Source organism: Siphateles boraxobius, unplaced genomic scaffold (genome assembly GCF_051911475.1).
Source record: "Siphateles boraxobius isolate OS27281-9 unplaced genomic scaffold, OSU_SipBor_1 9, whole genome shotgun sequence".
Lineage (NCBI taxonomy): Eukaryota > Metazoa > Chordata > Actinopteri > Cypriniformes > Leuciscidae > Siphateles > Siphateles boraxobius.
In genome coordinates this window covers 27,828,529-27,848,448 of record NW_027509219.1, presented here as the reverse complement: position 1 = coordinate 27,848,448, position 19,920 = coordinate 27,828,529, and the positions used below count along the sequence as shown (strand labels likewise).

At 38.4% G+C, this 19,920-nt stretch overlaps 1 protein-coding gene across 5 annotated transcripts in view; it reads right to left on the bottom strand.

Moving 5' to 3' along the window:
* LOC143732405 (cytosolic carboxypeptidase 6-like) overlaps positions 1 to 19,920 on the bottom strand; it is a 370,731-nt gene that overhangs the window by 229,833 nt on the left and 120,978 nt on the right. For all 5 annotated transcript variants that reach the window (XM_077223445.1, XM_077223442.1, XM_077223444.1 and 2 more), the window contains one exon: positions 10,170 to 10,264. In XM_077223445.1, coding sequence (XP_077079560.1) covers positions 10,170 to 10,264 — 95 coding nt within the window. The remainder of the gene's footprint in view (positions 1 to 10,169; positions 10,265 to 19,920) is intronic.

Sequence of the window (19,920 nt, the reverse complement as noted above, 5' to 3'; positions counted from 1 at the left end):
AGTTGTCCTCCGGGCGAGGAGAAATGCCTAAATGAATAAACCTAATTCTATTATAGAATGCAATAGAAGAAAGTCAAAATTCAAAGAAAAATATTAGCATAAGATATGATATGTCGTAAGACATATGATATGAAATATTTGTGACAAACATTAAATCCAGTTTGCTAGATTAAGGTTGTGACGCATCTTACCCCACTCTCCCTTACGAACAACCGTAATTTTGCCTTGCAGTTCTCCTGCAGGCGTTTGGATCCACATTAATTCACAAGTGACAGTTCTGTAGCTTTGTGCCAGGAGATGAAAAGCACTGTTGCAATCACAGCTGCAATCCCTTACTGTTCTTTGAAATGACATCCAGCGCAGGTCTGATCGCAGCAAAAGTTTCTTGTTTTTCGGTACGGATGGCACCCGCTCTTCTCTGCCTCCACTGCATGCTGGGAGTTCCCAGCAGCATCTGCTGAGAGTGCCACAGAGCTCTCCATATTCACAGAACCCAGAACGCCAGAAGCTCAGTGACACTCCACTCGCTGCGCTTGCCGTTTTTGCCGGCAGAAAGAAGCTGCTTGCTAATTCTTCGCTCTATCAGGCTAACAAATAAGTCCACACTGCGGGTGGGGGGGTGGGGGAGGGGGGTGGGGGGGATTGTACCGTCTCCCCTCTCCAAGTTGAGATGGTTGTCACCTTGGAGTGTGAATGAAGGGGGGAAAGCTTTCCATAAAAAGAGATGAGAAGAAAAGAGAGAAGGAAAGATACACAGAGGCACTTCTGCGGAGAGACAACACATACTGCATATTATTCTAAACTAAACTCACTTTAGTGTATGCTAAAAACATGCTAAAAGTGGCTAAACTCAAATTGTTCTAGAAAAACTAAAGAAAGATATGTGTTTGCATTCAAACTTGTGCCACTGACAATATGTGGCATGCTAAAAAAAGTACATTGTCAGAATACATACTTCTGAATTGCTGTCAATAGAGAAGGATACTTTTTGCTGGCAGTGAAGTGTGGTGTAGTTCCATTATCTACCAGCAGGTGCTAATGCTGCCACGCCACATTGAGCTAAAACAAAATTGAGCTAAACTCGTTATATTTTAGCTTCCTTTCTATGTTAGGGCATTAAATATAGCCTCAGTAACCTCTTTCACGCCAGTGAACAGTTCGGAAATGCGTTCACAGTAAAGAGCAACAAGTTAAGCACATTTAAGACCAACAAAACAGGGTGTAAGACTGAAATTGTCAAATATACAGGAAACAACTACAGGAAACAACTAAATCACCTAAATCACCTTCTGCACCTGAGTGGACAAACACACACACATTGGGTTTCCATGGGGACCGTCCATAGACAATGATTTTTATACTGAACAAACTGTAGGCTATATTCTATCCCCTAACCCATAAACACAACCCTCACATAAAAAAACATAACTTAGTATGATTTATAAGCTGTCATGGGGGCCAAAAATGAAATTTTATCCCTACAGCGTACAGTGAACTGAATACCAACAAAACTCTCCTAAAAAGAAATACAAAAGTCTGATAGACAGACCTATGAAACAAGCAGCAAAATCACTTTTGAGAAGGGAGAGAGAGTAACTAAAAGCTGAGAGAGCCAATGATGCAGAAGAAAAAGAGGTACAGTCTATCCTACAATAAGCACCCAGAATCTCAATATGGCCATAGAATGGATCTAATGTGTCAGGAGGATCAACAGTCAAAGGTCTCTCTCTCTTTCACTGAATGCTAAACAGCTCTCAGTCCTGTGAAGAGCTCACAACCACTTCATCCTCCCACTTAAAAGCAATAAGCCCAATGCATCAGTCCTCCTCACTGCTGCCAGCCTGCTAAAACACAACCACATGAACCACAGCGCAAGACATACCTATAACGATTCCAAAACCACCATTAAGCTAATAACAGTCCCAGCCACATTCCCAGACCACTCGCAGTCTCTCTGATGCTTACAGAACACAAATATGGCAAGCTCCAACCTGATTGGCTGGCTATGAGTCAAGGTACACAACCTTTAACCAAGAAAAAAGTTGTTTTTAAAAGTTTGCTGGATTAGCTAAAAATTGTTCATGGCACTGAATCTTTGAAATATATTTAAGAGATTAGTTTGAGCTATAGATCTGCATTCTTGCAGAATACCCCTGAGACCTGGTTAAATTTGTTGAGACATGGGACTAAATTTCTTGTTGTAGGCGGGTGCAAGCGATTCTGCTAAGAGTGTGCAGATTGAATGTAGCCTAGGTATATATTGGGAGGTTGCAAAGTAAAAAATAAAAATAAATGAATGTATATTATATAAATATATATATTAATGTACATAAAATACAATTCCCATTCAGTTATATTTGTTTCAATGAGACGCTTCAAAACTGAATGAAAAAAGAACAATCGTCTATACTTACCCCCAGATGCTGCGGCCGCTGTGACGCTGCGAAGGGAAATCGGGGTATGTGGCAAGCAGGGCAGGGCCAAGAACCGTGGGAACAGAGCGAGGTTACCTGAGCACCACATTTAAGACACCAAACCTGCGTACCTACTAAAGTCTCATGGAGGAGCTCCGGAACGGTAAAAGGAGGACTGATGAGAGTAAAGGATGAGATAGGACTATGCCTGGAATTTATGTTGTTGTTTTGTTTTAGTTTATGCGGCAGTCATCCATGAGGGGCTACCGGTTTACTTTTATTTAGTTGTTTATGTTTATTTTGTGCTTACGTTGAACGTTCACCGGTTCCAGCCTCCTTCTTCCCTGAACTTGAACATTATTACAGTCTGCAAAGTTACAAAGCAAAAGATTACTCCAAAGGGATATATTGTCTGTATCAGTAAGCACTGTTTCTAAACAACACACTATGGTTGCTCATTGGCCAATTCCTGTCCTGTCCTTTTCCTGTCCTATTGTTGAACTGTAGGAGCATAAACACACGCATATATCCAGAAACAAACATGCACGCATCCAAGTTCCAGTCTGATGCCTGTCTGTCTATCATGGGCCAAAAACAGATGAGCCCCAGGCGATGCGCACACACACACACACACACACACACACACACACACACACACACACACACACACACACACACACACACACACACACACACAGACACACACACACACACACACACACACACACACACACACACACACACACACACACACACACACACACACACACACACACACACACACCAGACACACACACACACATGCGTGCGCGCACACACAGAGCTCCAGCATCAGCCAGCCTTAAGGAAGAACAGTCTCTGCAGATAGAGATAAAGGTTTCAACTTTCAGGTTAAAAGTGACTTTTTCCACAGATAAAGGCAGCAATGGCAATCTGTTCTCTTCTTTTTTCTTAAACTGTCTCTCTCTCTCCCATTTCTCACTCTCTTTCTCTCTCCCACGCTCAATCTTTTTTTTCTTGACTTTATCCAATGCTGCATACAAGGCTGGATCAGACAGTTAACGCTGCTTTTTGCTTTATTTCGTATCTACTTGTCAAAGAAAGATTAGCAGTTTTTGAGCTGATCCACTTTGCTGTCATGATGGAAAATGAATGAAAAGGAGAATGTGAAAGAGAAATTCCCAGGCAGCAACAATACAAAACAAAAGCTCAAGAGAAATGAAAGACAGCTGTTTGGGGTTTTTGAAGCTCAAAACATTGAGATTGAATAAATGTCTTCTGAAATTGCCCCTCAGGAACTAGGAATCACAAAATAATATTTTGTTGAAACCATTTGTTTGGGCGGGACATTCTGTACTGAAGGGCTCATCCCCTTTCTTTTTAGATAGCCAATAGTCTTTAGTTTATGTCACAGCCTGTCTGGATTATACAAGCAAGGAGGACACTAAATAATAAACTACCTACTTCCTTCACAAACACAACCAAAGAAAAAATCTTTTTTTCCCCTCTTGATATTGCTAGGTATCAAGGTAGTAAGGTAGATAGGTATGGTAGAATAATTTAGGGTGAAGAAACATTCTTGTTTTGGACAATAAGTTGAATTTTGGACAATATAAGCATATAATCTTATTTTGTGGCATACATGCATTAAAGTTACTCCCACACTGAACACTAACAATAATTATTTTCTTTTTGATTACATAATTACGGTAATATATAGATGTTATAGTAAGATAAGCCCCTCTGGAAGTTGTGGTGTCTGATTAAATGTGTCCCAGGTGTCTATTTTGAATATTATTCAGTCAGCACACCATTGTAGCTTTTCTGATGGGTTAGTACATAACAGACCAATAGAACACAATTTAGAAATGGTTTATAGCTCAAGTGTTCAAATCTTTTTTTTTTTTTTTACTAAAATGTTTTCACAGTTTGTATTGTCCCTTATTAATGTAAAGTCATTACAAAACTGATAAGAACTTATGCTGATATTGTCCATAATGCTACACTTACAAACTTTTGAAGTGCACTGTATTAAATAGGTAACTATGGAATATTAACAACATTACCATGTGAAAAAGTTAAACACTCACTCATCGTCGTCGTTGCGCAGAATTTGATTGAGGTGTATATGGGGTGATAAAATATTGTACAGCCACTGCATTTTCAAACTATTATAATTACACAGAAAAAAGACCTTAAATGGACAAAATTTTGATTCCAAAGAGTCTTGAACTAGCTTAGCAAGCTATATGTCCTTGCCCAACAAATTTCAACAGGCACTTTTTGCAGTGCATGGCTACACTGACCAGCACTGAATCAGCACCTAGCTAGCATAGAATTTCTATTTAGGGTGGTACAGTCCATAATCACATGAACCATTAGTTAGCGGCCCCTAAGTTAATGTTAAGTTAACTAATGATAGTTGCGACGGAAGTGAATCAATCAAAACTAACTTTAGCTGGACAATAACTTTATTCTAGAGCTGCTGTAAACCAAAACAATCTCTGTTACTTTAATTTCCTATTATCACTGTAAAGCTGCTTTGAAACAGTCCATATTGTTAAAAGCGCTATATAAATGAAGGTGACTTGACTTGACAGTATGTTCACTTCTGTATCACAAACAATCAATTAAATGCTACATATACACCGCTTTGCACATAGTTATCACGTATGTGCTTGAGTGTGTTGTGAAGGGAGCATGCGTACCTGCATGTAAAAATGTGTGTGTAAGGCCTCCCTTTGCGTCACAGCATGTTGTTTTCACATCTCTATAATTGGATGAGAAACGGAGGATCGTCTTGCGTTTGTGTGAGAATTACGTGGTCTTTCCTCGCTTTATTGAAGTCCTAATGCCCGAGTCTGCGCCACAGCAGCATGCGGTATGATCAGCTCACCCTGATCCAGCCATCTGATGACTATCACTGTGGCATTTGTACACAGAGGTTCTCTGTCGCTTTCGCTTGGGTATTCGGAGTCTCTAAATGCTACAGGCTTATTTTCACACCACATGCCGCAGACAAACACAAACGGTGGTCCTTTGAGCTCCAGATTGGTATTAAAAAAAACGCATGATTCAGACAATGACTTTGATGCCGCTGGAAATAAAAGAAATGTCGTCTAATGTCAATCTGCCTCCTTCCTGCTATGAAAATGTTAGAAAGTTAGAAAAATTGCTCAATTTTCAGTTAGCAAAAAAGTTTTTAAAGAATTTGATAATAGAAGGGCGACTTTGTGATGCAATAAATTAATGTGCGAGGTCTGTCACAGAGAATAGAAATAAGACTGATGGTTGAAGCTGTAACACGGAGTTTACTAAGAGTTTTTCGTGCTATTGGTGACCTGGGTTCGAGTTCACCCTGGGTCATGTGGCAGTCTTGTTCCCTCTCTGCAGCTAAATCTAAAAAAAAAAACTAATTGAGCTTGACTGTGATATACTGTAGGGCTGCACAATGAATCAAATACATGGTTGAGAACAGGATTACAGCAAATCATGTCAATTATTTAGGTCTAATCCTGTTTTCTGTTCATATTGTTTATTTTTGTAGCGGTCATTGATGTTTAAAAATCAAGTGTTTCTTCAATTACGGACACAATTATGTCCCAGGGGTTGATTTTTACTAAAACTAACGAAAACAGATTAAATGAACTTTTTTCTTTTGGTTATATTAAAGATGAACTGAACTGAAAAAAATCAACGTTGATAACATGTTGTTTATGACAATTAAAAGTACTTTACATTAAAAATTTTAACTAAAAATATCAATATAGCTTTTTTCAAGCAGCACAAAAATTGCGTTTGTTACGCTGGCAATCTCGATGACGTCACTGGAATGGTAGGACCTGCGAAGGTATACAGGCAACAGCTGCAGGTCCTATATACAAACACGAAAATCAGTAATTTTAATGGCATGAGTTACGCATTTGAGCATGTGAGGGACAGGCCAGTAGTATCTGACTACCACCACATGGAGGACGACCAGTTTCAGGCTCCACATACAGTACAGGATCGTTTGGGGGAAGTGACTGGTGCGGGTGTGGGCGCGGGCGCTGCCGGAGCATGGACACTGCACCGGAGTCGATCTGTTTTAGAGAGGGTAACCTGGAACATTTATTGATTGTCGAAAATGCATCTCCATGCGCCCTTCATTTCGGATGCTGTGCGGTGAGAGAGACGTGTTGAGGGTGGCTATTCTATCTCTAAGGGATGTCCGAGCTGAGACGCTGGAGCGCCCTATAAGTAGCTGGTATGGAACAGTTTATTTTACGAATTGGCGACTGGGCTAGGCTAGGCTAACTTATATCCCTTTCTAAGGCTGCTTAGGTTAACAGCGTACCGGCAGTTCACTCTTTGGGCGAGGGGGCATTTGGGAAGGATGAATAAGATTCCATTCCCATCCTGTGCAGTGAACTAACGTTAACGTTACATCTTTTCCCCTCAGCCGAATATCAAGGATTCTAGTATGCGTTGGACTTGTAGCTAAATAAAACATTTGATATCAGACGCTTCATGTACTCATTGACGTTTTCAACACGTCTCTCGTACCTAGGATTAAACACTAGAAATCACGACTAGAATAATTTTGTTGACAAGGCAGGGGGTAGAGAGAAGCTAGCTCTGCTAGTGTTGGATGGTAACGGAGTAGCCTACCATGCCAGTGACGTAGTCGAATGTTGAAATCCAACATGGCGGCGCCCGTGTAACAACAACAACATTTTCAACGTACCACTTTATCCCTTTTAACAAATTCTGCCATTTTAATAATTGTACCAATGAGAATAAATAAAATGCATCTGTTATATCACATTTTTTCAAATTTCAGTTCAGTTCATCTTTAAGGTCACATTAAAAACTTCTACCAAGCCTCCATCCTTTATTTTTGGTATTTTTTTTAATTATTTGTTTTTACCCTGACCTGTATGTAGATCTTAAGGTACGAAAATCACTGAATTATAAATTGTTGCATGCCTTAAAACTATGATAACCTGAACAAAAAGTGAAAATCAATGTAAATATAATTGTATTTCCAATAAAGCTGTGATATTGTCAAATTATGCACAAATATTAAATATTATGTAATTGAGTGTATTTATAAATGTATTTGAAAACCCAGTTAATCATAATTGTGCTACCTTATAGCAATTCATTTTCTAAAGAGAGGTTTGAGGGGCACAGGTCTATAAAAACTGAGATATGACTTGCTACAAACTCTTAAATACCCCCAGCACTCTCCTTAGGGAAATGTTTTACACGGGCACGTAGGAGACGTCAGCTTGACTGTGAAATGTTTTGCAGTCCATTGTTTTCCGCCAGCATCTCCATCTAATTGTCTTGTCCCATTAGGCCGTGACCAGGGTTTGGCAGAGGAAGACAGACTCCCTTGGCAGATGCCTGCCATTTGTCTGAATGCCCTTGATCGACTCGTGACAGATGTCAAGGCTTCCGTTGAGCGGGTATTTTCTGTCACATGACCTCTGTTCGGCGCGTCAGGATAACGTGGCGTAGTGGCTTTTGTATGCACCCGTATGGATGCACACACACTTCTGCATCCATCAGTTCCCTGCTATTACCTCTGACAGGCCTCACCTGCCCAGACTGCATGACCCATGAAAATTCAACCTGGCAGATGAGTGTTTGAATGGTAATGCACAACTGTGATTGATACTGATAGGAGGCGTGGATGTATCGGTGTATGTGGGTACGTGTTTAGTAATTAGGGATTTGCAAACTTAACTTTTTCCAAAGTTGTTGGAAAGTGCTCAAAGTATAGCCTGGTCGCACCAGACTGTCGTACATTTCATTTGTACAGAGAGTCTGGCTACTCCCCATTAGTGTTTCCCCTACAATGTATTTATCAGCGCCGCAGCGCCGTCGCTGGATTTTTCAGAGATGCAGCAAAATCTTTCCATGATCAGTAATATCACGACATTCACTTCATTCACTTACACACCTAAAATGCTGAGACATGGCGACCGGCAGCGCTGCATGCGGTGGCTCTGAATCCACTTGTTAACAAGAAAGGAGGAAAGAGCCACATATGGAAATATTTTAGATTAGGCTAATGTCACGTTGCAATAAGGGGCCGTTCACATAGTGTGTTTTTTGCGCGTGCAAATTCGTTATTTCAAATGCGCTCATAATAGAAGCGATGCGGCGCGCTCGTTTTTCCAAGCACGCCTCTGTTCATGGTTGCATAGCAACGACAGACGCTACGGGAGAGCAAGCGCTTGTGGAAAGGTGAAAGCGGTACAAACTGCACTCTCCATGAAGACGAGGAAGTATCACCTACTGCTCATAGTCCTGATAGTTAAATCATATTTAATTTGTCAGATGAGCCTACTAAACTGGTTGGTGACAAGAAAGGCGGATGGGGACCTTGTGACCAGTTCAAGGTACGTGCTGCAATAATCATGCCTTGAATCTGTTAATGGTATGTCATATTTGTTTTTCTCAAAATGGCCTTTTCTATCCCCAAAACTTGCCAGAAGTCATGGTTTAAAGGGGTTATTTAAAAAAAAAAATCAACTATTAAAGCTCTAATATCTCTTTACCCCATAGTGTGCATAAATATAATGTATAATTTTTGATCAAATAAATGCAGTCTTGATGGGTCTTTTTCAAAATCATTAAACCAGTGTTTTCACTAATAAATAATATATATATATATATATATATATATATATATATATTTTTTTTTTTTTATTATTCCAACTTTATTTTCATGCATTTACAGTATAAACCATATATGGATTTATTCTGTAATAATACTTTATATTATAAAATAATAATAATTTATAATAACAAAAAAAACAAATTGCAGGATCATAAATCATAAATAATCAGAGATATGTTGTAATTGACACTCCTAGACTGTGATTAGTACAGTACACAACAAATAGACAAAAAAACAAGAAACTGAGTCTTTAAATGTGTATATGGAGATTAGCTTCAGTAGTTCAGTATTTGGCATAATCATGGACAACAGATCAAATAAGCCATATGTGAAGAATAGCAGATCTCACATAGAGCACATTTGATCTTATCTTTACATTGATGCAATACATGTAGCCATTTAACAGACATCCAAAAATACACACAGCTAGGGGACTGCATTTGTCTTTCACGCATCTCCTCCACCAGGAAGGCAGACGTGTATCTAATAAAACCATCCCTACCGCTGACAGAGCGCAAAGAGACAAGCTGATTAAAAGACACACAAAACACATTTAGAGAAAATGGCGCCTAAGATGAGTTTGTCCAGCCTGAAGCTCACTTCCTTCTCTGGCATTTCTCACAATTCCTCTATCAACAGCCCTGTTACTGTCCCTTTTTCTACCCAGATGGCGTCACCATGGAGACCAAACATCCCCAGCAACACAACCTCTCATCTGGAACTTCAAACACACCATTGTCAACTTGGAGAAGGAAGAGAAAGTGAGAAAGTGTCGAATGCTTCCTTTAAGGAACACCGGTAGTGTGAAAACTCAAAAGAGGTGGTAACGAAAATTCCTGTTGTTTGTGGAAGAGAGATAAGACAGATATTGTGAGTCAGATATGACGACAGTGTACACAGTCAAGTCTTATTCGCCATGTCTGCAGGGCATGTGTGGAACCCATGCTTGGGCCAGCATTACAGACATGGAAACTACACATGGAAGATAAGTCGTGGATTTGTTATTTGGAATTAAAGTGTGGAAAGCGCAGTGGTGAACAGTGTGTAGGAGGAGATGTGATATTTGCAGAGGGTATGAATACCATTTAGGCCGGCTGGTCGACTTCACCACGGGGGACATCCCATCTCTGTACAGGCTCTTGGTCTTGCTGAAGTTCACGATGTTGAAAATCACCCTCTGAAACAATAAGAAACAGATATTTTTGTGAGATGGAACCAAGGTTATTATTATATATGAAAATGCACACAGCAGTGGGAAAAAAAACCTACAAAAATGAGAGTTTTTTAAATGAAAAACAAACTGAAAAACAAAAAACTATAAATGTGCACTACAAAACAAAATTAAAATGGACTTACAGTAATAGAAATTGAGTTTAGTTTTTGTTGTATGTGACATTTAGGGACATTTAAATCAGAAAACGATTAGATCACTATAAAGAAACAATAAATGAATACGTACATAAATAAAGTGGCTTACAGCAAATAAAAAAGCATGAAATTGATTCTCACCGAGTTGCCAATGTAAACGATCTCAAACAAAACCTTGATTATATTACAATCTATGCCATGAACTTTACAATCTTTTTAGTAAATTCAACTGGTCATTCTCCAGTGAAGGGCTTTGATCCAGTCCATTCTGCTGAATCATAAATGCCCCACAGATGCCATAGTGACGGTAGTTACAATTTTGTAGTAATCATGGCAGCAGTCTGACCTTTATAGCACATTAAAGTGTCCGCAAATACTGTAGCATGCCGTGTTGTTATGAATTTGATAAATAAAACCTTGAACGGCACTGAGTATTTTGCAGCTTCTGATAAATTGTTGTGTGTTATTATAGGCAGATGGAACAATTTTTGGTGCTTTGTAATCAATAATATTCACAATATACAAACAAAGTAAGAACTTTATGAACCATTAAAACTAACAGCGAAGATCTGAAATGCTCAATCGGGCTGCTATTCACAAAACCTCACAGTGAGTTTCAAAATTAGCAGTGCAAATGGGAAGTGCTGTACGAGACACCAAATGTGTTAAAAGAATCTTGCAGGATCTCGCTGACTACGTAATGCGAAGATTGTGTGAACTTATGACACACGTGAGACAATAGAGGCAAAACTGTAAAAGGAAGTGAGTTTCTCATCATTTCCACCAACATATGGAACTGCACAAATCACAAAACACTGTCTGCAACTGTAGTTTAAAAAGAAACAACACTGCAGAAAGTGAAGGTCAGGCTGTGTAAAGGTGAAGCGACGAGGGTTTGGTGGACCTAGAGAACATCTGAGCGGCATTCCAGCTTGTATACTATCCACACAGTATACAGATAGAGAGGTATGTCCCAAATCATAGTATGTTAAAAAATTAGTATTCCAAAAAGGGAATATTTTCAGTGGGTACTTCGTCTAATATTACCCATAACCCCTTGGACTATGAGAGGAAGAGTTTGTGACAGTTTGCCTCAATATTTGTATGCACTGAAAATGAATAGGAATGGGAGACCAAAGCTAAGAAAACAGTTTTTTTTAATGCACAAACATACAAATTAAGTAATATTTATTTTAGATCATGCTAATGTAATTGCAGTTATGAACAAAATTAATCACACTATTACCAATAACAATTAAAGCACAATTATGACCAATACCAATTTGCTTTAGCCATGATTCTATAATTGACACAAAAAAAATCCAAGTTTCCCCACTGGTAGTAGTGGTATATACAGTATTTTTTACAGATAACATACATTACTTCTACTGTGTAGTAGAAGCAAATGAATTGGGATGCAGCCTGGTGCTTGGTGTAAGGCCTATTACCTACAGTTAGCGGTGCCCTATTGTCACATCCCTCTTTTTACCCACGTGACGTGAGTGTAGACCTGGGGTCACTGCAGCATGACTGGGGCAATTTGAGGGCAGGTGGATTCTTCTTCGAACCTTTTTTTTTACATATAATGGGAGAATGAAGTTTATGAAATATGAAGTGTATAAACAGTACAGACAATGCTAATAATGATATGTCCAAACTGAATATGACTCCTTGTGATAAATCATATCAAATTCCCAATTAAGCCCAGGTGATGGAAGTCAACAGTGTGCAAACGAAATCCAATTACAACCATTCTCTCTTTTCCTCAGTGCCAGCTTTCTTCACCAACCCCCCAACCCCCCCATCTATCCATCCCGCTGTTCCCCTCCCATCAGTGGCTGCAGTCACAGAAGATGGGGGATTGTGGTTGGCCTGAATCAGCCAGGGCTAAAATGACATTTAACTGATGTTCAGACGCGAGGTAGCTGCTGGAACGGGTAGATAAGACCATTGCTGCTGGCATTTCAATTACACTTTTACTGCCCTACACATCTGTTGCCAGCCTACTTTCAGTCTTTTTTTTTCCCACAGGCAAATCCATCCTCATTCCACTACCTTTACATCACGCCACTCTTTCTTCTTCTTTTTTTTTTTTCCACCACAAAATTCAGATTGTCTGCTTTGGCAGGTGGTTTCTGGGTCTAGACTGGTGTATTGCTGGGGTTTGTCTGACTTGAGGGTGGGACAAGGTAGGGTCAGTTCTCTTTTCATCCAGTGGTTCTCTGGGTCATATGACAGCAGGGAAAAAACAATGCTAACTGCAGCTACAAGATAAATAGGTGTATCAAATTTGAAACCTAGAGTAGAAAACAAGTGAAAAAGGATTGGAATATTTGCATGCCAGACTCAAACACACTTTGGGCCCTAGTTTAACGATCTAAGCGCATGGTCTAAAACGCAGGGCGCAAGTGCACTTAGGACGTGTCCAAATCCACTTTTGCTAGTTTAAAGATGGGAAAAATGGTCGGGGGACGCATCGCATGGTCTAAAAGGGTTGTCCCTATTCTCTTAATGAGTAATGGGTGTGTTTTGGGCGTAATGGGCGTAACCAGAGTCTCATCTCTCATTCTCTGTAAAAGTCAGTTGCGCTCACGCCATGGCGGATTCGCAATTAACATGGCGGAATTTGCAAGTGGAAAGACCGAACGTGTCTCCAGAGCGCAAACGGATCTGCTCGTGCGCGAGGTTAAAGCCTCTAAAGAGGGTAAAGTCTACGGGACAAGCCGGATTCCACCATACATTTATGTACACAAAAATAATCTTTTACATTGTAATCCTTTTATTTTTAATATTTGGCATGTTTGTGTACTGCTGCATGTCCCTGTGTGTGTAATAAGCAGAATGTATGCACGTTCTGCTCTTTAAATAACAAAAAAAAAAAATGCACCATTGACTTTAGATACCAAGTTTCAGTTGGTCAATGGCCTGGACACACCTCGTTTTCAGACCAGAACGCCCATGGGTGCACAAATGGGCGCAAATGCATTTGCTATTTAAACAACATGGCGCAGGACGTGAAAATGATAACTGCGTCGGGCTGAAACTTGCAAAAGACACTTGCGTCGCGCTTGGCGCTGCATTGCACCGGGTGTTGATAGGGCCCAGAATCTTTATGTGCACCCCCAACTCAACAAATTACCACATAAATAAATAAATGGACATCAAAAGTATTGTCTTGTAGATTATATTAAGATTCTGCTATGAAAAACAGTCCATTGCAACATTCCAAAACAATTGGCCGAGCAAATATTCTACAATAATACTGCAATAGCAAAATAATCATTATTAATCTGCATAAGTTAATGTTTCTCAAGGGTTGCTTTTGTTATTTTAAGCAATGTTTTCATTTTCTTGCTTTAACTGGACTCCTGAACTTCTAGACATCTAGAAAAGATTTAATGCTCAACATATATATTAAAATGAATATTAATAAGTCTTTCAAAGCTATTTAACTACAGTCAGTATGTGGAGCTTGGGCAGCAATTTCCTTGGAATATAAAATGAGAGACTGTAGAGTGAAACAAGAGACATGAAAGTACCGGTATGATGCCATGAACCAAATCTTAGCAGTTATTATACAAACAAATGTAACTATTGAATTGACCAACCAAAATCAAATATTATAAGCCGTATAATAAGTGTCATGACAAGCTGGATATGTATAAAAGAATTCAATCACACAAAACATATGCAGTCTAACATTAAATTAAATAACATTTTGAGGATGTTTTCCCATGAGGCTCATGCAAAGAGTGCAGTCATTTTCAGACAAGCCCAGCACAAAAAAGCTGAGTGCTGCTGTGAAGTTTAAAGTTGAGTCCTTTAGTTGACTAGTTGACATTGTCAGATTTGATTTGTATCATTCTTACATCTTCACTACTTGTATTTACAGTACCATGAGAAGCTTCCCACTTTATGTCATTATTTCCTACGGCATCATCACAGTCAACAGGGGAGTTACTCAGAAGAAGTTAGGGGTGTGGGTTAAATTGGACACACATCTCATCTCAGGCTCATTAAGAGCTTTATGTAAGAAAGAAAGAGAAAAACTGCACACATACATACTGTAAGTCACTGGTGGGCTCCCTTGCATTAGTTAAGCCAATGTATCTACACTGAGGAGTAATTTGGAGTTGGTTCCCAAAGCAGCACAGCTCAGTGCAGAGCTGGTCATGGAAGAACTGTGAGAACGGTAAATTTAATTACTGATAGAGAGAGACAGGAACACATTACCATCCAGCCTGCCTGAGATGTCATTTCCATCAGGCATGTCAAGTTCTTTCAGTGCTTTTTACACTGACACATATTCACACTCACCTGGAGTCTTGTGTCACAGAGCCTGACTTTTGACTTAAAATGTGGTCCACTCTGAAGGTTATTCTGGCAATTTCTCTCACTAAGACAGGAAGAAACCACCTCATCGACACATAAATGTTGTCCACTAAGAACAAAACACTAGTAAAAAAAAAATAACTACATCTATGTTGCGCAACAGGCAACTTTTTTATTTTATAATTTTATACTGATATCACAAATATATATTTATATTACAAATAACTTACTATTCACATTATAAATAGATATTTTAATACTAATTTATTTAAATTATTTAAACATCTACATAAAAATTATTGCTCAAATTTTAGGGGTCAGTAGTATTGTTTTTATTTAAAAAGAACTTATTTACCAAGGATGCATCAAAAGATTACAAAAGATTACAAAATATTCTACTTTAAATAAAAGCTGTTTTGAATTTTCTATTAAAAGAATCCTGAAAAAAAGGATTGAAGTTTGCAGAAAAAAATTAAGCAGCACATCGGTTTTCAACATTAATAACTATAAGAAATGTTTCTTGAGCACCAAATCAACATATTAAATTGACTTATGACGGAACATGTGACATTGAATACTGAAGAAATGGCTGCTGTTCCACCACATGTAGAAGAATAAAGAAAAGTTAGAGGAATACATACTATGCTGCCTTGCAGACACTGCAATTAATAATTACAATAATACTGCATTTTAGTGAAACCATAGCACAATAACAAACATATCATATGTTATCAGCTGCTTTTGTTATATAGTTATTGGCTGCATAGCTTTAGTAAATATCTCATTGAAAACTAATTCTGGGATTAAAGAAGAATCTATGAGAATCTATGGGATTAAAATCTATTTCCATGAGACTCTCACACACACACACACACACACACACACACACACACACACACACACACACACACACACACACACACACACACACACACACACACACGCTCTAGAGGTGAAACTCTCCTACAACTCAACAACAAGCTGCTCTGAGTTGCACAAGTGAACTAATGATTTACACCGTTAAGAGACAGAGAAAAATAATCTAAAAGAAAAGCGAATGAGGAAAAAGGCTTCCAAGAATAACTGACCTACCCAGTACTCCTGACCAGAAATAGCTGGATGTCAAACAGTGTTTGGGGGCAAACAGTGTCTTATGATACTGATCGATCTGCAGAGCTCTGCTCTGGGGAAAACACTGCTGAAATATTTAAGAGAATTGTCTAAATGGAGAGAGACATAAATAATGTACTTTGCCCTCTGTAAGTCATGTTCTTACTAAGAAAGTTCAATGTACATATTAGCTTATTAACACTGAATAATGCAGCATGCAGTGGGTCATTTAAAAGTACATATGGTGTCACTCTGACAGGGGTTAAATATAGAGTACACTGAGCCACATACAAAACAAGCTGTAGATTACATCATGTTTTAACTGTCTGTTCAATGAATAATATAATAAAATATATAAAAAATTCAAATATAAGTACATCCGGAATTCCATTATGAAGGTCAAAATGTAATATTCATTTTTGCTAAATTGTTCTCAATTTTATCATGCAATTTTGAGAGAATTATGGAAATATAACCTTGCTTTATGTCACCAGTACAATATTTATTTACATATTAGTGCCATTAATCGATAAAATAACTTTTAATCTAAATTAATTAAACTAATTAATCACACATTTTTCTGTAATTAGTCACGATTAATCACACCTAACATACGTTTTTAATATATTTTTATATTGTGTTAATTTTAATTTCCAAATTAATGCACAAACAACATAAAAACTGTTATTTTAAACATTTGATCTAACAGGTAATCCTTATTAAAGCTACAAAAGTTATTCAGTCAAGAGCAGTGAGTGATTTTCTGTCTTTTGTTCTTTGATTCATAATAATCACAGACAGCAGCAGTTTTACTAGGCTGCGGTCACTTTAACATCTGAAGCACATGATGTGGGGCTGACACATATCTGATGTCCTTACAACTCTTGACTTTACGGTGATTTAAGACTTTATTTAACTTATTTAAGACTGTGCTTACGAGGATACTCGTCAAAGCAGGCATTTCGGCATACTTATGTTTTTGTCCGTTCAAGCGCGAAAGAAAACTGTGCAATCGAATCATGTGTGTGTCTGTCACATAGGAGATTCACAGACAGCACGTCAGAATTTAGGTTATTGTTTTCTGTGCTTTAATGGTTTAATAGCACTTGAATGAATGACAGCGTGATCATATACTGGATGGATGACAGAAAAAAACAGATGCTGCATTAAATATTTTTAAAGCGTTAAACTGATATATATAAAATGTATGTGATAATACAGACTGCATCAACAGACCCGGCCCAAGTCACTCCTTATCCGAACCCGACGTGCATATTTTTTTCTTTAAAGTAAAACCCGACCCGAGACAGAACTGATAAAATACGATGACAGCATTTATTTTGCAACCCGAATGGACCCGAATGTAAACAGCATTGACGTGTGCACAGCCTGCAGCCCCGCAGTCAGTCAGGTCAGTCTACTGACTGATTTGGCCGCTGCTCCATTACTTCATTTATTTATTTACTTACTTATTATTACTTTATTTTATGGCCTGCCAGATGGATACAAGTTATATTGTTCGGCTTTCAATTGTGACCAGTGGATTGGAAAAATAAATTTGATAGTTCGATAAAAATTCAATCGATAGCCAAATAAATTATGGATTCGCTAGTGTTTTCTGCAACGCTATTTACGTCATCTCCGGCGAAGGGCTTATACACACAAAAAAAGAAAAGCCCTGCATGAACACGGAGTGTAATGAAGCGAGTGGCTTTTCCTGATGGATCTCATCGTGTGTGCGGTTACAAAGTTTAACGGTCCATTGCACGTAGAAGCGCGGATTCAGAGAGAACTTAGAAAAAGCGAGATAGCAACGTTTTCTTAGAATTGTTTTACATAATAAAATTGTTAAAGGCCCGACATAGTTTAAAAGAATTTGGGTCTTCTCAGGTCCATTCGAAAAAAAGCACCTGACCCGTGTCCGAGGCACTCACTGAAGTCGGGTCTCGGGTCGGACCTCGGGTTTTTGGATCCAAATGGACCAGTGGAGACCTCAAAATTACTCGAGAACTGCTCTGAACCAAGCGTGCCACACAAGCCCTGAAAAGTGAAGCCAAAGCGCATATTTGACTAGTCCTAGTATAGGTCATAAACCCCGCCTCCCCATGTTATTTAATGGGAAGTGAGACAAACTAAACAATTAAATTACACTTCAAATTTCTTTTTTCCAAAGATGGTTTCTGTCATTTGCTGTAGTTTTTATCATGCTGTAAGTTCAAGTGTTTGTTTTTAAAATAAGTTTGTTTATAGTTAGTTATTTGATGCTATAAAAACGGTGATTGAGAGCTGTAATTGACAGGTTCTCTGAGCGAAGTAGTCACTGAAGCACCAACAGACTTTTTTTCGGGATCTTCGGAGGACTGAGGAGATTGGAGCTTTTAAATTTAATATCTAAATTTCTATACGCTGATTTCACGCAGCCACCATTTTGAAATCGAAAGTGAGGCTCCGGTGGGAAGAACCCCCGGAAGTAAAGATCAACAACAATGCCTTGGACTACCAACCTGAAGCTGCTGCCGCGATTTTCACTATTGGATGTTAATATCCAATATAAGATATTTCGTTCCTGCTTCTTTTTTTCACTTTCTGAATTATATATATATAAATACATATATTCATGAATGAATTTCACTATATAGTCTAAAGTATGAAAGAAATGTATGTGCAGTTTTAGAATAACTCATTTCTACATTAAACACAACAATACGCCATCGCATTCGCGACTCTCCTGTGATTAAAGGCGACACTTCCGGTTTTCTTCCCACCGGAGCCTCGCTTTCGATTTCAAAATAACGGCTGCGTGAAATAAGCGTATAATTAATTATTTCACACCGACATAGGGTTGTTCTGCAGTAGATTGTGCTAACTGGCATGTTCGATCGATCTTCAAGTTTTTTCGGTAAGTTAAGTTTATAAGCTAATTAGTAAATAAATGTTATGGACCAGCTAGCTAAAAGACAACAAGCCTTGTTAAAAGCAGTAGATCGTTAGCTAGTAGAAGTTACTAATTATTTTTATTTTATAAATTCATATGGTTAAAAATTATGTATAACCTATCGTCTAAAGCAAAGGTTGTACTGTACTTGGACTTGATTGAACTTGGTTTAAAAATTCAGTACGTTAGCGTTACTGACATTTTAGATTGGTTTTCAGTGACATTATTGAGTTCATATAACGTTAGTGATTTTGCTGTTATAAACATTATTATTGCCGCTCGAGAAACATTTATGTATATTTAAAATACAAATCAATCCCAATTATGTTAATTAACAGAATAAATACAAGAGTAGAGATAACAGTATTGATAAAATCATAAACATTAAAATACATTTAAATACACCCAAATTAGCAAAAAATCTACTTTTTATTATCAGTCCCTTTTTCAGATGCAATTGCTTTTAATGATTAAATGTAAGGTGATAAAATCCCTTTTTTGTATTGCATGTGTTACGTAAATACCCTTTAAACATATTTATTTTTTCTGCTTACTGCTGTGTACTTATGTCTTTATGTTTGCTAACCTAATTGTAAAAACTAATTGTTTACTTGAAAAAAACGTAAACATCATTCTTATATTTACAAATGATCAAATCTTGGATTGTCCATTTCTCAAGGCAGCTAATTAAAACATTAGTTAAAAAAAAACATATATTTTCGCAGTTTTCCTTTAGGTAAGCCTGAAACAGTAAGACTTAAACAATGATTGGTGAACATGAGACGGAAGGACTGAAAAAGTGCAGTGGCGTGTGCTTGTGATTGATTCTGCGAGAGTGAGGGCGGGGCTTGATTTCGCAGCTTTACTTCCTGCTTATTTTACTTCCTGCTTTACTTCCAGACTCAGGTCCCGAGATCGCTACTGCGCAGACTCAAGTCCCGAGATCGCTATCGCGCAGATTCAGGTCCCGAGATCGCTACTGCGCAGACTCAGTCCCGAGATCGCTACCGCGCAGACCCAGGTCCTGAGATCGCTACTGCGCAGACTCAGGTCCCGAGAACTCTACTGCGCAGACTCAGGTCCTGAGA